The sequence below is a fragment of the Podarcis erhardii genome (genome assembly GCF_964252035.2).
Source record: "Podarcis erhardii genome assembly, chromosome: 5".
NCBI lineage: Eukaryota > Metazoa > Chordata > Lepidosauria > Squamata > Lacertidae > Podarcis > Podarcis erhardii.
In genome coordinates, this window is record NC_138509.1 from 28,722,363 (window position 1) to 28,745,900 (window position 23,538).

Consider the following 23,538-nt stretch of genomic DNA (forward strand, 5'->3'; position numbering starts at 1 on the left):
CAAACTTTGGACTGATATCGCCAAAGAAACTGGAGGGTGCCCAGAACAATTTCCATATATAGATTCCTGGCTGAGCACATTAAATAAAAATCCTCCATGGATAAGGGAATGCAAAGTCAAACGATGCAAATTATTGGCTGTAAAAGCCAAAGCTAGGAAAGGAATCTTGCCAAATAAACTCAAACCCATTTTTGAGGGGCCAGAGGAAGAGGTGCTTCCACCTCCACCCTATGCTCCACATCGAAGGGAGCTTAATCCAAACACTCCACCAGTTGTAACCCCAAGGCAAGAAACTGGAATGAATAATGGGAGTGGAGTCACAGAGCTTGATTCCTTGATAGATTATGATAAATATCTTCAGGAGGCATTGGAGTCCTATAATAAAGCCCAAGCAGAAGTGGTTATTCCACCTGTGACTCCTAATAGACCTCCATCTACAGTCTCCTTTAGTGGAACAACTGATTGCCCACCCCAAACCCCTGTACATCCAAGTCCCAGAGAAATGTTACAGAAGTTACAGGGAGACCTTGCTCGGTCAGCAAGCAATACAGCCAGGCGTATAAAGCTGCTAAAAGAACGCCTTGCGACAGATACCATCCCCTATGATTTGAGGCCCCTAGAGCAAAGTGAAGAGAAAGATCACGTAGTAGCCCCTCTTAGAAGAGTATTTGATGCACTTGAGGAGCCTGCGCTGGTTAATGGGCAACCCGGACCACGGCCACCTCGAACTTCGACCCTGCAATATATTCCATTCACAACTACAGATCTGATGAATTGGAAAACACACACCCCATCTTTTGCAGAAAAACCTCAGGCTATGATGGACTTGGTGACTTCAATAGTAAATACTCATAGCCCTACTTGGACAGATTGTCGCCAGCTCCTAAATACTCTGTTCACCACTGAGGAAAGGAGAGACATAATTGAAAAGGCACAGATATATTTGCGTGAGCAGGCCAGAGCGGGAAATATTTATAATATTGACCGTCATCTCCAAGATAACTTTCCCTTGGAAGATCCTAATTGGGATCCAAACAATGCAATTCACCTGGCCAGACTCACCACCTACCGCCAGACACTTGTGCAAGGTATCCGCAGGGCATGCCAGAAGCCCACTAATATGTCTAAAGTCTCAGAAGTAGAACAAAAACCAAATGAGAGTCCGGGAGACTTTTTAGAGAGGCTGCAAGAAGCCTATCGTATATGGACTCCTTTTGACCCTGAAGCCCCTGAAAACAGTAGAATGATTACTGCTACATTTGTGGCCCAGTGCGCTTCTGACATTCGTAAGAAAATTCAGAAATCAGAAGGATGGGAAGGGATGCTGATGAGCCAAATTATGGCCATTGCACGCCGAGTTTATCGGAATAGGGATGAGGCTGAGAAGCAAGAGAAGAAGAAGTGGCAGAAGGAAAAGATGGTAATGCTAGCCACAGCAGTGAAGCAAGACCACCGCCCCTTAAATGGAGGGCGAGGGCGAGGAAGGAATCCACCACTGGGAAGGAATCAATGTGCAAATTGCAAGAAGGAGGGTCATTGGAAGCGGGAGTGTCCTGAACCCCTGAGGTTGGAAGAAGTACGCCCAGGCCCAGGCCCAGGCTCCGGCTCCGGCCCAAGAAACCAGGGACGGGGACGGGGAATGATCCGAGATGGAAGATATCAGAGACCAGGACAGGGACGGAGTAGAGACAATTTCATTGGACTGGCAGAAGAGGATTTTACCCAAGACTAGGAACGACCGGACTCCATAAAGTTAGGCTTCCAGGAGCCCACGGTCACGATTCAATTAGGAAGCCATTTAATAGATTTTATGATTGATACTGGGGCTGAATACTCAGTACTCCCAGAACTATTGCAGAAAAAGGCATCCAAAAGTGTAATCATTAAAAGTGCCACTGGACAGTCAGCTAAGAGGTCTTTCCTCCAACCTTTGGAATGCCAGATTGGGGGACATCGTTTAACCCATCAGTTTTTGTATATACCTGAGTGTCCAATACCTCTCTTAGGTAGAGATATGCTGTCCAAATTGCAGGCCCAAATCACTTTCACTCCTCGAGGTCCAGAAATGAAACTGCCATCAAAAGCAGCAGGAATAATTACCCTCTCAGTACCTAAGGAACAATCATGGCGCCTAATGTCAGCCTTGCAAGTCCAACCCACATTGGATACAGAATTAAACAAGCTCCTCCGAACTCTACAGGTGCCACCAGGAGTATGGGCCGAAAATAGCCCACCAGGAATGGCTAAGAATATAGCTCCAATTGTAGTAACCCTAAAACCTATGGCTACCCCTGTATCTGTAAAGCAATATCCCTTACCCCGGCGAGCAGCGGAGGGCATCCAGAAACATTTGGACCGCCTATTAAAATATGGTCTGCTTAAGCCTTGCCAATCAGAATGGAACACACCCCTTTTGCCTGTTCGAAAACCTGGGACAGATGAATATAGGCCAGTGCAGGACTTGAGGCTCGTAAACCAGGCTATCGAGACCTTGCACCCAAATGTGCCAAACCCATATACCTTGCTGAGTTTGATCCCACCAGAAGCAACATTTTTTACTGTATTGGACTTGAAAGATGCATTCTTCTGTTGCCGGCTGGCACCACAGAGCCAACCTATATTTGCCTTCCAGTGGGAAGACCCTTTGACAGGAACAAAAGGCCAGCTAACCTGGACAAGATTGCCCCAAGGATTCAAAAATTCCCCAACTTTATTTGGCACTGCCTTGGCGAGGGATCTAACAAGTTACCCCTCAACACCGGGAGAAAAGGTGGTTCTGCAATATGTGGATGATCTTATACTAGCTGCAAAGGATTTTGATACCTGTAAAGAAGGGACAGAGGAACTGCTCCACTTGCTCTGGGAAGCTGGCTACCGAGTTTCCCAGAAAAAGGCACAGTTATGTTTAGAAAAGGTCAAATATTTGGGCTTTGACATCTCACACCAACAACGAGCATTGAGACCAGAGAGGAAAGAAGCTATTTGCCTTATCAAGGAACCTACCACAAGAAAACAACTTAGGGGATTCCTGGGAACAGCAGGGTTTTGTAGACTATGGATACCTGATTTCAGTAGTCTGGCCAAGCCCTTACATGAAAGCACTCGAGGTGCAGAAAAGGACCCATTCGTATGGGGACCTGAGCAGAAACAAGCCTTTTTAGTTATCAAACAGCGACTTATGGAGGCACCAGCCCTTGGATTGCCTAATTCGGAAAAACCCTTTCAGCTGTATGTACATGAACAGAATGGGATTGCAGCGGCAGTCCTGACCCAGAGATTAGGAAGTTGGAACCGTCCAGTAGCTTATTTGTCTAAACAATTGGACTCAGTAGCAAAAGGATGGCCTCCATGCCTAAGGGCAGTAGCGGCCACTGCGAGCCTTGTCAAAGAAGCTGATAAATTTACCTTTGGCCAGACGATGTATGTGAATGTACCTCATGCTGTTCTGACACTCATGGAATATAAGGGTAGTTATTGGCTAACGAACCCAAGGATGGCTAGATACCAAGGCCTATTGTGTGAAAATCCCAGGATTCATCTACGAGTAGTGAATATGCTCAATCCAGCGACTTTGCTGCCCCTACCAGAGGTAGATGATGAGGAATCACATGATTGTCTCCAAGTAATGGATGAAGTTTATTCCAGTAGACCTGATCTGAAAGATGAGCCATTGAAAAATCCAGATGTTGTATATTATACGGATGGTAGCAGTTACCTGCATGAAGGTGCCAGACGAGCAGGATATGCTGTGGTCACCAATGAGGAAGTTGTGGAAGCTGAAGCTTTGCCTGCTGGCACCTCAGCACAAAAGGCTGAACTTATAGGTTTAACTAGAGCTCTGCAATTGGCAGCCGGATGTAAGGCAAACATCTATACTGATTCAAAATATGCCTTCTTAACCCTGCATGCACATGGAGCTCTATGGAAAGAAAGAGGTCTAATCGGAGCCCACGGGAAGGCTTTGAAATATGGACCTGAAGTAGAAATCCTGTTAGAAGCAGTATGGGCTCCAGAACAGATTGCTGTAATGCACTGCAAAGGTCATGGACGAGGAAGGGATCCAATAACCAGAGGAAATCATGCTGCTGACAAAGCAGCCCGAGAGGCAGCCCAAAAGCCTGTGGGAGGATTTATAGCAGCCCTCATACCAGAGGTAGTTCCAGAAGATGTTAAACCTCACTATACCCCAGAAGAGAGGAAGTGGGCTGAACAGGAAAGAGCAGTTGTGAAGGACGGTTGGATGATCCTGCCGGACAATAGGATTTATGTACCTCATCATCTAGCAGGTACAATTGTAAGAAATTATCATGAATCTACTCACCTTGGCGGTACTGCAACTAGAGAGAGTCTCAGTCGGAAGTTGTATATTATTAATCTATCACAATTAGCAACTTGCATTTCACAGAAATGTGTTCTTTGTGCTAAAAACAATCCCAGGCAGGGACCGGTACAACCTCCTGGAATTCAGCATGTGGGATACGTCCCCATGGAAAGCCTAATTGTGGACTTCACAGAGCTGGTCCCTTCTAAGGGATTCAAGTATCTCCTTGTGTTTGTAGATACTTTTACCGGATGGGTTGAAGCTTTTCCCACCCGAACTGAAAAGGCACGAGAGGTAACTAAAAGACTCCTCACTGAATTGATCCCAAGGTTTGGATTACCTAGATGCATTGGAAGTGATAATGGGCCAGCGTTCATTGATCAAGTAGTACAAGATGTATGTCGAGTCCTACAAGTAAAATGGAGACTGCATACAGCATATAGGCCTCAGAGTTCAGGGAAAACTGAAAGAATGAATCGGACTCTGAAAACCCAATTGGCAAAATTAACCCAGGAAACGGGATTGGGATGGGTAGATGTGTTACCCATAACACTGTTTCGTGTTCGGTGTGCACCCACAAAAAGACTTAAGTTGTCACCTTTTGAGCTCCTGTATGGGAGACCGCCCTCCTTTGTTCAGGATATTCCAGCTGACCTTAAACAAATAGGAGACCATGTGACACAGGAACAAGTGCAATCTCTCTCCCGTGTTTTTGTTTCTCTTAACAGGTGGGCCCTCGAGCGCACGCCGTGCAGCATTGCCGAGCCGATTCATCAGTTCCAGGCTGGCGATAGCGTATGGGTGAAAGAGTGGAAACGTGATCCACTTGCACCTAAGTGGCGTGGACCTTACACCGTCTTGCTCTCTACTCCAACAGCGGTGAAGGTAGCTGAGGTGACCCCCTGGATTCATCACTCTCGTTTGAAGAAGTCTGAAGGCAGTTGGACGTGCAAAGGTGACCCCTCTAATCCTTTAAAACTAACTCTCTCCAAAAACCCCTGTATCTAGCCCTACCGGGAACGGGCTAGGTCACGGGCAACATTTGATGACCGGCCTGCTGCAGCCACAACCTGGAAGCTGGCTGACCTGCGCACGCCTGAAGCTTGAGGAGCGTCTGAACCAGCGACTGTGAACGGAAAGATTCTCTAATACAATTGATTGACTGCCCCCCCCCTTGTGGAACAATTATCAGAGATATTACTCATTGGGGATCCTCGGGATATATGTTTTGGTCTTGGTGGTTCCCCATTTCTGTCACTGGGGGAATTATATTGGGGCTAATAATTATTTGCTATCACAATAAGGTAATCTTTTGTGGAAGGAATGCATATACTAGACATCAACATGATTTTATTAATCCTGATCCCTTGGGAAGGGGAAGGGTCCTTGAATCTGACCAAATTGGCTAAATATGGATTCAGCCATGACCACAATATGTGGGTAGGTTTAGCTGAAATGGTAGCTAATGTTGCAAATAGGACCAATTGCCTTGTTTGCTCTCTTGGGCCAGATGATTCAGAGGGAGGTATGCCCTTATTACCGATACCATTAGATGCTATTGGTATGGTAAGCGAAATGCCACACCAAACTGAAATACAGAATTTCCCCGGATGGAACTCAACTAAACCATTACGAGTTATACCTGTACAAGGGGAATTCTGTGTACATAAATCATCAGATGCAGCTGATTCTCCCATGATAGGCTCTTCTCATTGTCACTATACTTGGGATTATAAGAAGAATAGTCATACCTGGGCACACGGTACTACCTATCGAACTCGGAATGCCTTGCCCTGTGCACCTCCTTTTATTCATGCATGGAAAGTGGTGTGGAACATAACTGTGACAGAAAAAGGCAATCTAACATACTGCACTGTGAACTCTCTACCCCTTTTGGTATTTCGCCTTCTGTATTCCCCGTACCAAAAACCTCAGACCCGATGGTTGTGGTGGATATGTGGAGAATGGGCATACAAGAAACTCCCTTCCAAATGGAGTGGGACTTGTTTCTTGGGTTGGGTATTACCACCAATGTGGATTATGCCCACTAGTTCGGCCAGGCGAACACGAAGGAATGCTGATATTTCTCATATAGCAGGAGGAAGTACCCAAAGTTGGAGCGGTACTGATGATTGGCCGCCAGAGCGCATTATAGCCTATTATGATCCTGCCTCCTGGAATCCTGGTGAGCTCATACAAGGGGCACGGGATCCTATTTATAATCTAAACAGAATAATTCGATTGCAAGCAGTAGTGGAACTTGTAACCAATGCAACGGCCCAGAGTTTGAGACTTATTGCACAACAGTTGGATGAAAGTAGAGCCGCCATTTTGCAGCTGAAAATGGGAATGGATTATGTACTTGCCAGGCAGGGAGGCCTATGTGGAGTCTTGAACTTGACAGGGAATGCCTGTTGCTTTAACATTTCTGATAATGGTGAGGCAATCCGTGTGTTGGCCACAAAGATGGAGAATATAGCACATGTCCCAGTACAAACATGGGAAGGATGGGATATGGGATGGCTCACCAATTGGTTACCTAATGTCACAGGACTCAAAGGGATACTATTGTCTTGCTTGTTTTTCTTGACAGTAGTAGTATTGGTTTTATGTATGATGCCATGTATCATTTCATGTTTTAGAAGTACAATTAGCAAGATGGTTTCAAATGAAACTCTACCTCATATCATGGCCCTATACAGAGCTTTACCTCAGGAATATGATGAAGGTCAAGCTATCAAGGACACTTGGGATGAAGGTCCTTGAGCTTGAAAGGGGGGAATGAGGCATCTAATCATAAGCCTGCATGTTTATCAAAGCTTCTATATATTTCAATCAAGGCTTGTATTTAAAAATGAGCTTAAAAAAAGGATTTTCAAATGTTTCATGCCAGGCAAAAGACCAGCTGCCTAAAAGAACCTTGGCAAGATGTTTTTCCTCCTAAGACAAGAAGGGCCCCATTGATTTATAGTAGAAAAACAATTCTCAAAGTCATAAAAAGGGAGAATTACATATGCTGCCCCAAGGCTGAGAAAACACCATTAGGAATGGGGAAAGATAATACTAATGTGCCTCCCAGTAAAATGAGCCAGATCTTCTTTCTAAGGTTGAAAGGCCAGGAGCAAATGGAAGGAAAAACATTTAGCTAGAAAGAAAGAGAGCATTTTTGGGGAAGTCTCTTCTAAAGCTGTTTCTTAAACTGAGAGAGTTAAAAAAGGTTAAAATGTGTTAAATGTTGGAAAGGCAACTGGCTTGGCAGAAGAAGCAGCTTCTTCCTATTTTATTTTGAGGCTGGAGAGGAGGGGGAAAGGGGGAGGTGCAAACTGAAGAGGCTTCTTTTAAAAGCTGTGTTTTATTGAGTTCCTTCCTTTTCACTTTGAGAAGCTTTATTCTTTTAAGAGGCTACCTATGATAAATGTATGAAATATATTAGCTTAAATATATTGGCTTAAATGTAATTATGCAAAGGATTTAAGGAATGCTAGATTCTTATTTCATATGGTTGTAAGAGTTGTATTTATCCTGAAATTAAGTCAGCCACCAGCCCCCCCCCTTGCCAGACAGAAGACGCCATCCGGGCAGTCTTGATATATAGTTGTCAGGCATTTTGTTTAGAAACATTAAATGAAGGAAATCTTTCAATGTTTATGTGAAACTCAAGATCCTTGACATCTGTTGAACATAAAATGTAAGATTAAACCATTTGTTTTAGAAGGCAATAGGGCAAGAAGGGCAAGAGGTGAGCTGGTAATTAAGATTCCATGTAAGATATATTATTACTTATTTGTCATTTATATATAGCTCTTTGTCTCCCATATAAGGGCAAGGAAGTGGGTGTATCTTTTGTGGGTGTATCTTTTGTGATTGGCTCTAGCAAACAGCCAATAGGAATTTCAACCAGGCTGATTGGACAGAGGCAGCCACAGGAGGAGCAAAGGGGGCTGGATTAAGGGAATATAAGTGCTGGCCAGAATGGCAGGAGGCCAGGCCAGAGCTTGGTAACCATGTACCACTGTGCCTCTTATTTATTTGTCTGACAAATAAATTACTATTTTAATTTCTCTATTGCTGCGTTGAATATTTCATTCCAGCTAAGCGTTAACCACAAGCAGGGTGCTACAATATGTGGAATAGAGGCAGATTTCACCAAACTCCCAAACACAATTCCTGGGATTCTTTGGAGAATCCCCAATAAATTTGCAATGTAAATATGCCCTAAATTAATGACAAACCTATTTCCAAGTAATCTCTCATCTTGACTAGAGATTTCCTCTGATGCACATAAGGGGATTAGGTTGCTCTATGAAAATATTTGTTATTGATGCAGGGCCTACAATCTGTCCTCCATTAGTGATGGACAAAAGTGTTTTCAACAGTGAACAAACCAATAAAAATTATGTCAGAAAAAGTGATCAACTAATGTAATATATTTTAGATTTAATAATATGTTAGGCATGAATGCCAAGAATACTACTGTGTATTAAAAAATTGAAATGACTACATGCTCAGTAAAACTTTTTTTCAGAGGTAGGCAAGCTTTATGGAGGCAACGGAAAAGGCAGACATGCTTTGTTAAGGCAGGTAATTTAATTCCATTTTTTGTCATGGAGCTTTCCTTGCCCTAGCCAACAAATAATTTTCAGCACAAGGAAAAAACAAAATTGACTAGGCTCTTTGCAGTGCAATCCTATACATTCCTACACAAAGGTAAGCCCCATTTAGCTCCATGAATCATCACAGCATCAACAGGCTGTAATCCTGTTTACCCTCACTTGGGAGTTAAGTCCAATGATCACAAAGAGCCTTACTTCTGAGGAAACATGCATAGGATTGGGCAGAATGACTGTCAAATACAGAAACTGAGAACACAGAAAATATTTTCTTCTCTAAACTCGGCAGGATTAAGGGACAAATATATACAGGATTTATCTATAAACCTATTAAATCACCACTCAGCCCTGTAGGTGAAACCTCTGCCCTGCCTCTGAGGACACATCTTTTCTTATCCAGAGTCATTCAGTTGAGCCTTTCTCTAACTTTAATGGGGAGCTGTATTTTACAGCAAATTTGTGACTCTTCAGATCAATGGTTATGGATGATTTGCAATTCAAGGGCTATTAAAGTAAGCTTTTCCTTTAAAATAAATCAGTGTGCTTCGACTCAGATGTTGAGCCTACAAATATAAGCATGAAGTTTGCGCTAAGTTAATTGGCATATTTATACATCTAAAGATACTCAGCAATTTGAATCTTCTGTGTAGAACACAGCACAATGGACCAAAATCAAACCAGAAGTTAGCAATACAAACTATAATAAGTAAGCAACACCAAATGGTGGCTCATTTATTTATTTCATACACCACTTGACTGTTAAAAAGAAAAGCCTCAAACTGGTTTGCAAAAGATAAAACAGTAAAATCAAACACCTAATGACCACTTCCAATGGCTTCATGTAGATATTAAAAAGGAGTGGAGATAAACAGTCCCCAGCAGCACCCTTGGCCTGAACCCCTGGCCTACCTAGCAGCAAGTCCGTATGCCAAGTTCCCAGTCCAGGGCCAATCCAGATGTCCAAAGTCAAAAACCAAAAAACAGTCCCACAGAGATCCTGCAGGATCCGAGCCATGGCCCAACCATGGGCAGCTGAGCAGACACAGCACCTCAGCTCTGCTTCCCTTTTGTACTTTGCCTGCTGACTGCAGCATCTGGGCTTGACGAGGCAGATGACCCTCACCTGCTCCAAGCCTACTCCAGTTGAGGAATCACAACCCAGAGCTAATGAGTCCCACCTGGCCACCTAGGGAGCTGGGCTGTGGGCCCTTGACTGCCTCCGCCTCCTGGAATTACTCCCTACACCTCAGAGCCCACCGTGTTCATGGAGACAGGGACCCCTCTGGCTCTGGGTCCTATGCTCTGACCCCAATCCCCTCGTCATCCTCCGTCCTCCTGTGAGTACTTCCTATACCAACCTCTCCTTCCCCATTCCCAGCTTGCCCCAGTGTGTCCCTGTCCTGGCTACACCCCTTGCCGGGATCCTCTTCTTCCTCCTCGTAGTTCTGCCAGTTCACGACAATCCTATAACATAGCTGCCAGGGGGCTGAAAGGCACTCTTCCAATGCTACTCAGTCCCAAAGGTGGGATTGGAACCACTGTAATATAGTCTACTCTCTGCTCAGGGATACAGGCCACTTATGAGGCCAAGCTGACTCATCCAGCTGTAGCTATGGAATCCCAGGGGTGGTGAGGCAGCAACGCTTCTCTTCTCACCTCCAAGGTATGGCCTGGGAACGGGGGTAAGCTGGATAGCCATGCCTGTTTTCCACAGGCAGGGGTGTGTTGTCCAATGGTTACAGCTGTAGTTCAAGTGAGTTCTCCCTTTATAGCTAACTCGCTCTTCTGATCTCATTATGTTCACCGAATAAAAGTGGCCCAGTTCAACCCCAGCCTGTGTGTTTGTCTCTTTATTCAGTCATCAGAGAGCAAATTGTTCCCTAATCTTTAACTGCTGTATTTTCTGACAGGCAGTAAAATTTAAAAAGGGCGTTCTAACAGTAGATTATGTTACGTTTTCAGATACTGCACAGTTGAAGAATGTCCTTCCTTTCCCATGTTGTTGCTCTTCTCTCAAAATAAATGATAGTGCCAGACATGACAAATGCTATGTAGTGGAAGGCTGAGAATGGTCAATGAGTTCATATATATGCTCCCACATTTCAGCATCAGTGGATGACACTGGAATCTAGTTAATGGAATGGGAGAAAAAGTATTTCTATCCACTTTGTCCTCACCATTTCTTTCTTTCTTTCTTTCTTTCTTTCTTTCTTTCTTTCTTTCTTTCTTTCTTTCTTTAATCTCTCTCAAGTATGGCCCCCTCACCTTTTTTTTCTAAACTAAGAACCCAAACCCTTTTTTCTTAGGGGAGTTGCCCCAGTCTTGTGAACATTTGGTTATACATTTTTTGCAGATTTACAATATCCTTTTTGAGATGGGGAGACCAGAACTTTACACAGAATATACAGCTGTATAATAGCATTACAATATTGGCAGTTTTATTTTCACTGCCATTTGTAATGATCCCCCAACATAAAATTTGGTGTTCAGTTGCTGTCTTTGCAGCTACTGCATTTCACAATATGGAAAGGGACAGGAAAATAAAACTGCCAGTATTGGGCTGCCATTATGCAACTCTATGGTGCAATGACACTTGGAGTACCAGGCACTATTCTTGATTAGTAAAAACCACTACTGGGACCCTCAACCCAGATAGGGACTATGGTACTGAGAGAGTTCTTATTAAAACCTTTTATTCTACAGCTTTTCCCAGTGCTACTATTTGCCCCTAAGGGACAATTTTCAGAGTGGTTGCAATAAGGCAATGATCTTTGGCTGAAGAGGGTAACTACCTATGAGGCAGAAGCTGCTGATGTAACAGCAAAACGTAGGCCCTCTTGGAAAAGAAATGGATTCAGTGATGCACATTTGGACAAGCTGCTTCTAAATATTTGATTAGTTTCTGCATGGAAAAACTAGCTGTATCATTGCTTGCTGGGTCTAGCTTTTTAGAGCAAGTTGTATTTTGCTTTCAGTATGCTTTTCCTTGGGTGGGGTATCTTTTAGGATTTCATATTTATTTACAACATATGGTCCAAAAGTCATGAACCATTTATAATAATGTTTCTTATGAATTTTAGTTGATAATTTAAGGGTGCTGGATTCAGATGTTAAAAACTCAGTGTGTAACACATTAGTGAAGTGTGCCAAATTTTTTTGCAACCAAAAGCCTCTTATTTCTGGCTGCCTTTTGCTATATATGGATTTAGACTCTGGTACATTACTGTCATAGATGTGCAATGGAACAGCAGTCAGTGCCAATTCAAAATGACTTTGAACCAAGTTACAATGAGGAAGGGTTGAAGCTTACACAAAAGCCGAGCTTTTTCTATCATTTCCAGTCATTCCATTCAAGAAATAATGAGAAAACTGTTGTGCCACAAGATTTCTCACCTATTCCTTCCTGAGGAGTGTCACAGAAGAATGAATAGAGGGAGGAACGGGGAGAAAGAGAAGCAACTGGGGATGCTTCAGGAATTAGTTTTTTGTTAATTCTGATATGAGCTGTTCAGATCCACACTTCACAAACTTATGTCTGGACTGGAATATAGTCATGCTTTGGATTTCACACTTTTTCCAAATCTAAGCATTTCTTTGCACAAAAGATATTCAATTTGTATATTTCTTTTAAAAACACACATTTAGGAATGTGTATTTTGGGAGAATATGCATATTTGAATACAAAATTCATGAGTAGGAATCGTGCTCCCTTGCCTTATGTGACCCAAACACAGGTGGTAGCATCAAAAAGAAAGGTCTAGGATGGGTTCCACAGGACTACAAGCCTACTTTGCAGGTTTGGCTAAGGAACCGCTCTAATGTCACAATACTCATGCACTCCGGCAACTTGATTCTATGCTTCACTGCACTGAGGCAGCAGTAGCAGGCCATAACATCTACCCTAAGCAACCTAGCTATGGAACTTTACTGTGCAGAAGCAGCCAGTAGCACCACATGTCAGGAGTTTAGCCTACACTTGAGTAGGACCCTGGCAGAGACAAATGCCCGATTGGCATGTTCCCTCCCTCCTGGTTGATTGTTCGGGAGCTTCATCAGCTTTCTTCAGCCCGAACAACATAGCGCCCGATGCCAACAGACACCAGCACACTTAGGGATCCGCAGAGTTTGCCCAGCTTGCGTAACAGACCTCAGCAACTCAGCATTTTGGCTAATCTACTTTATTTACATATAAACACACACAGAGCACTACAGCATGGCTCCCTCTCTCTCTAGCATCAGACAGCAAAGAGAAAAAGATCAAGGGACAATAATCCCACTTCATGGAACATAGAAACACAAACATCCTGTCTCCGTCACTTCCCACTCTGTGGAGTCAAAACACATACCGTCATGTGAAAGACAACGATCCCATGACTGCAATCATGGAGCAGGAATTCTAACACCACACTCCAAAAGCACTTGCTAAATTGACAGGTCAAATTATGGGTCAAGCATCCAAAGCATTACTGGATTGGAGCTGTAACAGAGACACTTCTTTCCATTATGATAGCTAGTTCTATAGAAAGAAGAGCATGCCCCGCACTCCAGAATGTAAAAATCTGGGTGTCATAAGGAGGAAAACTAAGCTCTGGCAGGACGGAAGCTAAATAAATTTGGGCTGTTATCTACAAAAATTCAACGCAAATCAAAACCTAGGATAGAATGGATACATACCAGCATTTGTAAGATACTGCACATTTCGCATCACTCCTTCAGTGTAGGCCCCAGCCTCGTAACTGTCCATCTCACCAGAAACAATATGCGCCACTCTAGCCACACGCCCTCGGATGGCACCAGCTGCACGATCTAAATCATCGGCATCCTGTTCTCTTAGGGCAATGATGCATTTGTTTACATCCTCAAGGATATGACTTTCTGTGTGAAAGAGAAACAGCAAAACATGATTATATAGACCAAGCTATCACTGAGGATATATGAAATTAATCAAACACTGGCATGTAAGTTAACATTTCACTTATGTCAGTGCAGGCTGGTCCAAACAGCCTTTAGTTAACTCTGCAAAAAGGCACCTGAAGCATCACACATTTTCCATCCTTTCTCACACCTTTTTGAGGGGGTGTGTCTTTTAAAGCTTCCTTCCGTTTATTTCATTTTAATATTTTTGTTTGTTTGTTTCATTACATTTTTATCTGACTTCTCTCCCCTTCTCTCAGCAGTTCTGTGAAGTAGTTTAGGCTAAAAGAAAGTGACTGGCCCTGGGCCATCTAGTCAGCTTCACAGCTGAGTGAAGGCTTGAGTCTGGATATCCCCCACTTGAGATTAGTTTCACGTGCCTCTTGACTTTTTAAGGTTAGCCCATGACATGATGGTATCTGAGGCAGAAAGATAATGTACACTCTCCCCCTGCCTGGTTAAACAAAAACAGAATAACAGTTGACAATATTAATGGCATCCAACAATCATCTCTATTTATGCTCCATCACTTCAGACCAAAATGTCAAACTTCATCCCACATACTAAACTTACAACCCACATACTAAACTTACAACAGAGACTATAGATCATTTTTCTTGCATCTAGCCATTGCCATGTAAATTACAAATATTAAATTTCAATGTTCAAATAACAGGATGAGAAGAATCATGTTGATGCCTAACTTGCTCTAAAGCACATCTAATCTTTGGAAAGGAAAGGAAAGCAAAGCAACAGGACCCCCTTACAAATGGAAAAGTGACCCCTTAATACAAGGGAAGACTTAGGAAAATTGCATTGAGCCACCAAGATCTCATGGGGTGGGGCAATACTTGACACTTCCCCATTGTTACTGAAGTGGGGCTGGGGATCATATGGATCTCATACACTGTCAGTGTGAAGGTACTTCTTATATCTTCCCCATGATACAAAGATAAATGCTGTTTCTAAGATTTCTACAACAGCCAAAAATGGAGAGGAAAAGGGATAAGTCTTTACTAAAATTAGTGTCTATTAATAAGGAAATTACCAGAACCAAGGGACCTATTTGACTTATTTTAGGAGTGAAGCTAATCACTACTCTGGTTCACAGACTTCAATCTATCCTCCCAGAGATGAGAAAAACAGTAAGGAATATTGGACAAAAATATAAAGACAATATATTCTACATAGAAAGACAATAAGAAAGCAAAGGGCTTATTGTGGTGATTCTGTAATCATTAGCATTCATATAGCATTTCTGAAGCACGTCATATACATTTCCCTCAACAATCTTTACAAAGGTCTACAGTGCAGAAAGAGGGCTGAAGATTAGATTTGAATTAGGTACCTAGTAAGGCTACTTGGCTCAGATTTACTCAGATCTGATGGGAGGCTTCACTTAACAGTTAAGTAGCGACATTTTGCACTGGCTGCATCTTCAAGGGTATCCCTACATAGATTCATGCATTCATTCAATCTGGAAGTTAAGCCTTCCAAACTTTATGCCTTAACTGAACCACTTGAACAGCAGAAACCTCTCTATTCTTATTCAGACGTTGGTGAGAAAGGATTGTTACAATGGCTATCACCCCATTTATAGGTGGGTGGGTGTATTTGCCACATGACATTATGGCCTGAGAGTGATTAGCCCAATGAGGAGAGGTGGTGACAGGCTATTAAGCCTGCTCTGTCCCACACTCTTCCCTCTTCTTTATTCAGCAACCACTCTCCTTCCCTTTTGCAGCATGGACCTATAGACTAGTTGTCTGTTTTCCAGGGGCTGAGTAGGATTTTTTTGGGGGGAGACCCTAATTGGCTCTGGGTCTCCTCTTTTTTGCCTACTCCACACTGCTGGGTGATGTTGGTTGGTGTTCCTTCAATTTGGCTAGTTGGCATGTAGTCCAGGCAAGTGAGATGATTTCAGAAAGAATGGAACACTTACCTGAATCAGTGTTGGGTTGTGGGCATCCCTTATTCACTGTTGTCAGGCATGGCCTGCAGGTGCTGGGGGGGTGCCCTTTGGCCTGATGGACACATTGGGGTGAACATTGGCCAATGGGGCCACAATGTGCCTGTTGGGCTCTTACACCCAAGATCCACGCAGCAGGGAGGGAGGAATCTTAGGAAACCTTGTAGCGTGCACACAGGGTGCGGCTGTTAACTTGCCGATGTGATGGGGGTGATTTCTATTAATGAACACCTGCCCGGACTTGATTTGGTTATATTGGTTGAATCTGACTAGTTAAAATTTGTTTTGCTGATCCTCAAGTTGTTATATTTAATAAATACAACCTATTCATCCACATTTGGTCGTCTTGACTCATCTTCCTGGTGTGCTGGCAATTGGATATATGTGCAAATCACAAGAGGTTTCTTAAAGTTGTCCAAGCACTCAGTAAACTACTACATGCAGCTGACAATCTTCTTGACAATTAGAGGGGGAAAGACCAAAAAAATGGTAGCTAAACAACTTTTTCAAGGTCACTTGAAGTGACATCTTAAAAGTAAAGATGAAGTTTTGCATCTCTCCTGATAATGTTGTTACAAGTTTTCCATCAATAGCTAGAGGGCCCCAGTTAATTCACCAGCTTTTATAGGATGACTAAATTCACTTTGAAACAAATAGATGAACACTTAAATTTTAGGTTCCCCCCCCCTTGCTCCATTAGCATTATATGACTGCAGACATCTCTGCAATGTTTTTACTTCTTGTGCAATGTGAATAACAGAGTGAACATCACATCAGATTATACATTGCTAAGTGCTATCCATTTCAGAGATGCCAATAAAATATTGTCAGAGGATAATGGCCATCTGCTGCTCCTACATAATTGCTCAGGTGAAGACACTGGTTTTGTGGAAATATTCTATTGTAACTGCTTTATATCTGCAATACCAAACCCTGACACAAATGTGATGTCTGCCCGTGGCAGTGAAATTTGTCCTCTGTGTCTTTGTTGGATAGCAAGTGCAGACTGACATTAAGGTTGCAATTCACAAGTCATTTAAAGCAGCAAACTTGCACCTAATCCAGTTTTGGGGCCAAGCTACACATTACATTTAACTGAATGTAGTGTACCCGATGACTTACAGCCTTTTTTGCTTTAATAGTTGCTTCGGGGGGGGGGGTCAGGGAGACTAGGGAAACAGTAAGGAAGGGGCACTGCACTGGTTTCTTCTTGTAACTGATCCACTAAGTGATCACCCACAGATTTAATCATTATACAATACGGAGAGCAGGAGTGCAGAGACTGATAATGTTTTGGATTCAGACTGGGCTGGGCCATTGGTACCCATATATGAATCTACATCTCAAGATGCAGAGAACCTGCAAGCAGCAGATAGTGCTCTGTTGACCATGAGATAATGATGCTCAGACACTCAATATTTATACTTGAGCTGGGCCAATCAAGAGGATTCTACCAATTGTAGGGAATGATGCTGCATGGCTTTATTCCCCTTTGAACCTGGATATTTTTGTGAGGCTGGAGCACACATAGTCCAAGGTAGCTCACCAAGCTAGGTGTCAGCTAGAATCCCTGGCAGATACAGAATTTTTTAAGGTGGTACCTGCTGAAAAGTGAGGAGTGAAAATGCTTGTTAGAGCAACATTTGAAATTATGATGGTAAAATAAAATATATTTGTTGCTAAACTGGAAAAAGTATGCCAGCAAAAATTTAAGACTTCTTGTTGTTAATATATAGTCTGAAGTTCAAGATGTAAACAAGAGACATCTGGGGGAAATAAGAAGAGACCAGCTGGCTCATCAGTATATTCTTCAGTATATTCTTTGTGCTAACCCTCTCCTGTCACAGCATATAATCAAACTTTCTTGAGCAAATTCAATATCATTGCCTGGGAGGACATTCCTTGCTTTTAAGTACCTCGGGATGAGAAAGAGATTCACATCTGTTCTGATTTTTCTGTTCTGTTAATTTTTGTTTTGATCTCCTTCCACTCATCTTTATTAAGACCAAGCATAATAATTCTGAGTTGCCATCATCAATTCTCATTTCATTGCCTATCTTTTAGGTTATAAGTCAATTTGGCTTATGCAACAAGGCTGGCTGTAGATGGAAAACATCTATTAGTTGATTAATCTAGAGAGAGAGTCAATAAAAGTAAGTTGGCTGCTATCCATTCCAATCCACTATGAATCAGCTGGAATGTAAGCAGCAATCATTTAAATCAACATTTTTCCTACCTCATCAATATTTTTATATTGCATTTTAATAATGGTTCAGAGAAAGAGAGAGGATTTTAGCATTCAACAATATGCCATGAATATGTTCAGTGAGTTCCAGACTCATGTACTGCAATCCGATCGTTCAAGGGACCTCCTCATGTGTTTACTTAATGCATGAGAAGAAAGCAGCATCACACCTGCTGGCGGTGCCCCAACAGCAATATTCTAGCTGGTAACACCCCCAGGTGGCCTATTATAAAGTCTTTCCACATCTACCATTTAAAGTTGTATGGTTCCCAGGTTTTGGGAATATTTTGGCATGCTGCCACACAACATCATAGTTGAGCTACTGCTCCAGAGTAATGTACTGGGGGAAAACTGTTTTTTCCTCTCCTATCAATAGGTGTATGTGTGTGAGAGAGAAAGATCCAGAATGGATCCTCAACATGTTCACTTGTGTGACATATGTGCAAGCATCCATTCCAGTTTCTGGGTGGAGGGAATGTGGTTAGTGGGTGAGGCTTGGGAGATGTCTGTTTTGCACAGCTACCCTCTAATACCTCGCAGGGAAACCAAAATGCTTGTTTACAAAGCTATTGTACTACCAACCTTACTGTATGCTTGTGAAACATGGACCACTTATAAACGTCATCTCCAACTCCTCGAAAGATTCCATCAACGGTGTCTCCAAAAAACTGTACACATCACTTGAGAAGACAGGTGAACTAATATCAGTGTACAGTGGTACCTCGGGATGCAAACGGGATCTGTTCCGGAGCCCCATTCGCATCCTGAACGGAACACGTTTTGACGCTTCCGCGCAGGCACGTGACGGCATTTTGAGCGTCTGCGCATGTGCGAGCAGCGAAACCCGGAAGTAAGGCGCTTCATTACTTCCGGGATGTCGCGGCGCACAACTCAAATGCACTCAACCCGAAGCACATTCAACCCGAGGTATGACTGTACTGAAAGAAGCAAAGATCACCCGTGTTGAAGCAATGATTCTTCAACATCAGCTTCGTTGGACTGGTCATGTTATGCAGAAGCCTGATGACCATCTTCCAAAGCAACTACTCTATTCCAAGCTTAAAAATGGAAAGCGTAATGCTGGTGGTCAATTCAATTCAAAAACCTTTATTAGGCATAGCACACCACACACTGACAAACAACATATACAAACTGTATAAAATACGGGTACAGCAAACACGATTTATCCTAGTCCTATTCTTAACTCCCAGAAATTAATCAATGTACATGAATAATATAATACAATTTAATATGAAATAAAAATACAACACAGCAACGTCACCTACCATTAGGAACCACTAAGTCTCTCTATCATGGCCCATTCTTTCATCATGGACAGCTCTCAAAAATTCGGCCACTATCAAAGTAATTTGATCATCGCTGTCCGCCAACATGTCCTGGACCGTTGGTTGAGTACAAATCTGTTTTTTTAAATTTTAGGGCCTCATATAATTGTATTCTGGCATAACTACCAAAATCACAGGAGAAGAATATATGCTCTAGAGTATCGAGTTCTTTTTTCCTGCATTTGCAGAGACGCTCAGAATCTGGGATAGCTAGATATCTTCCTCTCACTACCACCGAGGGAAACATGTTAAATCTGGCCAACATAAACAGCCTACGCGATTCATGATTCTTCAGATTTGTCATGTATCCCTTTTGGAAATCTCTACACAAAGGGAGATTTAAGTGAATGGGAGAGCAGGTGCTGTGCTTTGCAACCTCAAGCATGGCGAGAGCACTTTTTTCTGTGAGAGTCTTCCTAATAATTTCCCATGTATCTTTGGGATCAGAGATTTCAAAGTCAGTTAGAATGAGCCCTATAGAATCCAGTTTTCTCCTACATATCAGTGATAGATTGTAGATTGCACTATCACTTAAAAGATCGTAAAGTAGAGAATTAGGGGATAGGGCTCTATAATGGAGGAAGATCCAATATTTCAAGGTCCTCAGCCATGCTCTAACTGATAAAGGCAATATTCCCAGCTCACAGCATATTGTTTCATATTTTACTGAGTTTGCAAGTCCTAATAATGACCTCAGAAGGGAAGCGTGAAATTTATCCAACCTCTTGAGGTCGCCTGAGATCCACACTGGTGTGCCGTAAAGAAGTTGGGCACACAGTTTCATATCAATCACTTGCAATACAGCTGGGATGAATCTGTTTCCTACTTGAGAAAAAAAATAGGATTTTATATGGTGGGCTGTCACTTTGGCCTTAGCTATAGCAGCACATATATGTGTATTCCAATTCATATTATTTTTGAATGTTATTCCCAGATAATTGAAGTGCTTAACTTCCTGTATTAGATGTCCATTAATTATACATCCTTTTGGGTTCCCTCTCTTTCTGAATTGCATAATCTTTGTCTTATCATAATTAATTTTGAGATTATTAAGAGAGCAGTAGTTTGAGAAACTCTTAAATATTTTTTTTAAACCCAAAACAGAGAGTGAAATAATTACAGCATCATCTGCATAAAGTAGTAGAGAGAGTGGGCAATTGTTTAAATAAGGAGTATGAGTGGTTGCGTTTTGAAGGAGTAATGGTAGGTCAGATAAAAAAAGATTAAATAGGATAGGGGCCAAGATACAGCCTTGCCTAACTCCACGATTATTCAGAATAGGACCTGCAAGTCTACCATCTTTTGATACTTTAACATATATTTGGTTATTAGAATGTAAACTTTGAATAGTGTAAGTAAATATGGGTCAATACCAAGGTGTTCTAGTTTAGTCCATAGTTTGTTGCGGTCAACCGAATCAAAGGCACTTTTTAAATCCACAAATGCCACAAAGAGTTTCTGTTTATTTCTCATGACATATTTATCCACAAGATGACTTAACACTAGACACTTTATAAATTTTCTTGCTGGTGGTCAACAAAAGAGGTTTAAAGAATGTCTCAAGGCAAATCTTAAAAAATGTAGTATAAACACTGACAACTGGGAAACATTGGCCTGCGAGCGCTCCAGTTGGAGAACAGCCTATACCAAAGGTGTCATGGGCTTTGAAGACACTCGAACTCAGGATGCAAGGGAGAAACATGCTAAGAGGAAGGCACGCTTGGCAAATCCACACCGTGATCAACTCCTGCCCTGAAACCAATGCCCCCACTGTGGAAGGACGTGTAGATCCAGAACTGGCCTCCACAGTCACTTACGGACTCATTGTTAAAACTGTGTTTATGGAAGATAATCTTACTCGGCTACGAGAGATCGCCAAAGAAGAAGAAGACCCTCTGATAGGTTTGCCTGAGGAAACAGCTGTTCGAGACAATGGTACTGAGTCAAAATATTTCCCATGACAGCAATCATTAGTTGCAGAAGAAAATCCATTGAAATAGTCAGGTTCACCATAACTCAAGCAATCATATGGATCCACTTCTAATCTATACTCCCACAAGGTTAGAATGTAAGAGTACTAGACGTTAAAACCAAAATAAAAGGCTATGGTTGTGTGCATGCTCATTATTCCAACATTTACTGGCTGGAGGAACATGAGGGTATGTAAGAGATGTGACTATAGCCATGGAACTTTTCTCAGTTTGGGCACAACACAGCCATTAATATAGAAAGGAAAACCCACTTACTCCAAAGGTGCAGATAATCAGCTACAAATTCAATCTTAAGAATGCTGGATCAAGGTGCAACTACAGCACTATAAAAAGGTAAATGTGGAAAGGCCCTCACCTGGGTTAAAAACCTGTCAAACCTATGGATACATATAGTATTGTATCTAAACAGATCATCACCAACATCATCCAGTATATATGCTGTATATGAATACAGTGTAACACTCTATGATCCATGTGGGTAGGACCAATGGCAATCTTCACATAATGCAAGGCAGCTGTCACCAGTTAAGCCATGGGTAGACTATCTGTGGCCCTGGGGACACATGCACCTCTTGGCTTAATTTCATGGCTAGAAGGGTTAAAACAGAGGAAGGGAGGAATGAGCAAGTAAGTGAGTGAGCTCTACCCACTTTTAGCCCTGGTCTTACTCACTTTTCAGTCCAGTCCCACTCACAGGAAAGGACCCCTGCTCAGTGGTAGAGCACCTGCTTTGCATTCCAAAGGTCCCTGGTTCGATGCCCAACATCTCCAGGTGGGACTCTTTGAGTGCTACTGCCAGTCACTGTATATATTACTGATCTAGATAGACCAATGGTCTGACTTGCTTAGCGTATGGCAGTTTCCTATGTTCCACAGGCATGTGGCCCATGAGGAATACCCACAAGGGAGCGTGCCTACCAACAGAAAAAGGGTTCCCTACCCTTGTCTGAAACCATTTACTTAAAACTATGTAGAAAAGAGTTCAAATTGACAGGAGTGTAATTGACAAGAGTTCAAACCTTAAACTTTCCACAGTTTTAGCAAAACAAAAATAGCAAAAAAGCATGTGTTCAAGCAGCAGAAGGATTTTATGGGTGGACCTTTTGAAGGAAGGGAGATTTAAGGGAAAGAAAGCATGCATTTAGCTTTATTTTACTCAGAAAGTAAAAAGAAAAAATAGCAAATACCACTAAAACATCTATCTTGTTTATTTAGACAGTGGAAGATTGAGCCTCTTATAATTTACATACAGATTGTCTGTGCAGAATAATCCTCCTGCTCCTTCACTCTCCTTGGAAAGAGGGCATGCAGGGATATGAACTAGCAACTCTTAAAAACACATCAGTGAATTCTTTCCCCTCTGTTCCTCCCAGACTGAGACACCAAGGGTACAGTATGAAACTCAGAATGGGGCAAGAATTCCTGGATCTATCATCATTTGCTTACAATATCCTGGGGATCCTTAGCTTATCCAAGAGCAATTATACTCTACCATTTTGTTGCTATTCAGTTGTGTTTTAGAATAATTAGGGTAACCTCATTAATGTCCTGTGTGGTTTGCTATTAAGCTCACCAGTGGGGAGCTTAGAAAAAGTACCTCTTAGTCAATGATTGGTTTATGCATATATAAAATATATACATATCCAGATGCTTTGTTTAGTCCAAAAGAATTGGACTAAAGGTTTGTTGCAAGGGGGAAAACATAACAAAGTTTTAAAGACAAAAACAAAATGCAATATCCTTCTGCATTTGATCAGGGAATAAGTGCTCAGGAGCCCAACGCAGAGACATGTATTGGTGAAAAACAGGCCACATTTTATTTGTAGTCCATGGCTGGTAGGGAGTGAGGGCAAGATTAGGAGACCAGAAACCCATAAAACCACGGCCAGCCTGTATAGAGAGGTGTAACAACACAAAAATGTGACCCAATGCTATGAGGATGCCCTCCACAATGACCAGTAATGTAGAGGGCAAAATTTCTTCCCATCTGTGTTAACCAAAGACTGCTCAAGTCATAGCAATGGTGCCCAGCCAAGGGAGAGAGGGTGAGTAAGCTGTCACTGACACTGGCTCTCTGCTTCTTTTCTTGATGTTCAAATGCTCAGTAGCTTTAATAAGCAAACAAGACTGTCATCTACCCCA

The 23,538-nt window shown here is 42.3% G+C and overlaps 1 protein-coding gene across 11 annotated transcripts in view; it reads right to left on the bottom strand.

The window, feature by feature from the left end:
- The window catches only part of CTNNA3 (catenin alpha 3), a 566,694-nt gene that overhangs the window by 127,332 nt on the left and 415,824 nt on the right, over window positions 1-23,538 (bottom strand). For 10 of the 11 annotated variants that reach the window (XR_014156848.1, XR_014156849.1, XM_081862982.1 and 7 more), the window contains one exon: window positions 13,606-13,806. Coding sequence is in view for 9 of the 11 variants with exons in the window: in XM_081862982.1 (XP_081719108.1) it covers window positions 13,606-13,806 (201 nt within the window). In the remaining 2 variants the exon portion in view is untranslated. Of the gene's footprint in view, window positions 1-13,605; window positions 13,807-23,538 lie in introns of those variants that run through there. The other variant, XM_081862979.1, reaches the window with a different exon arrangement.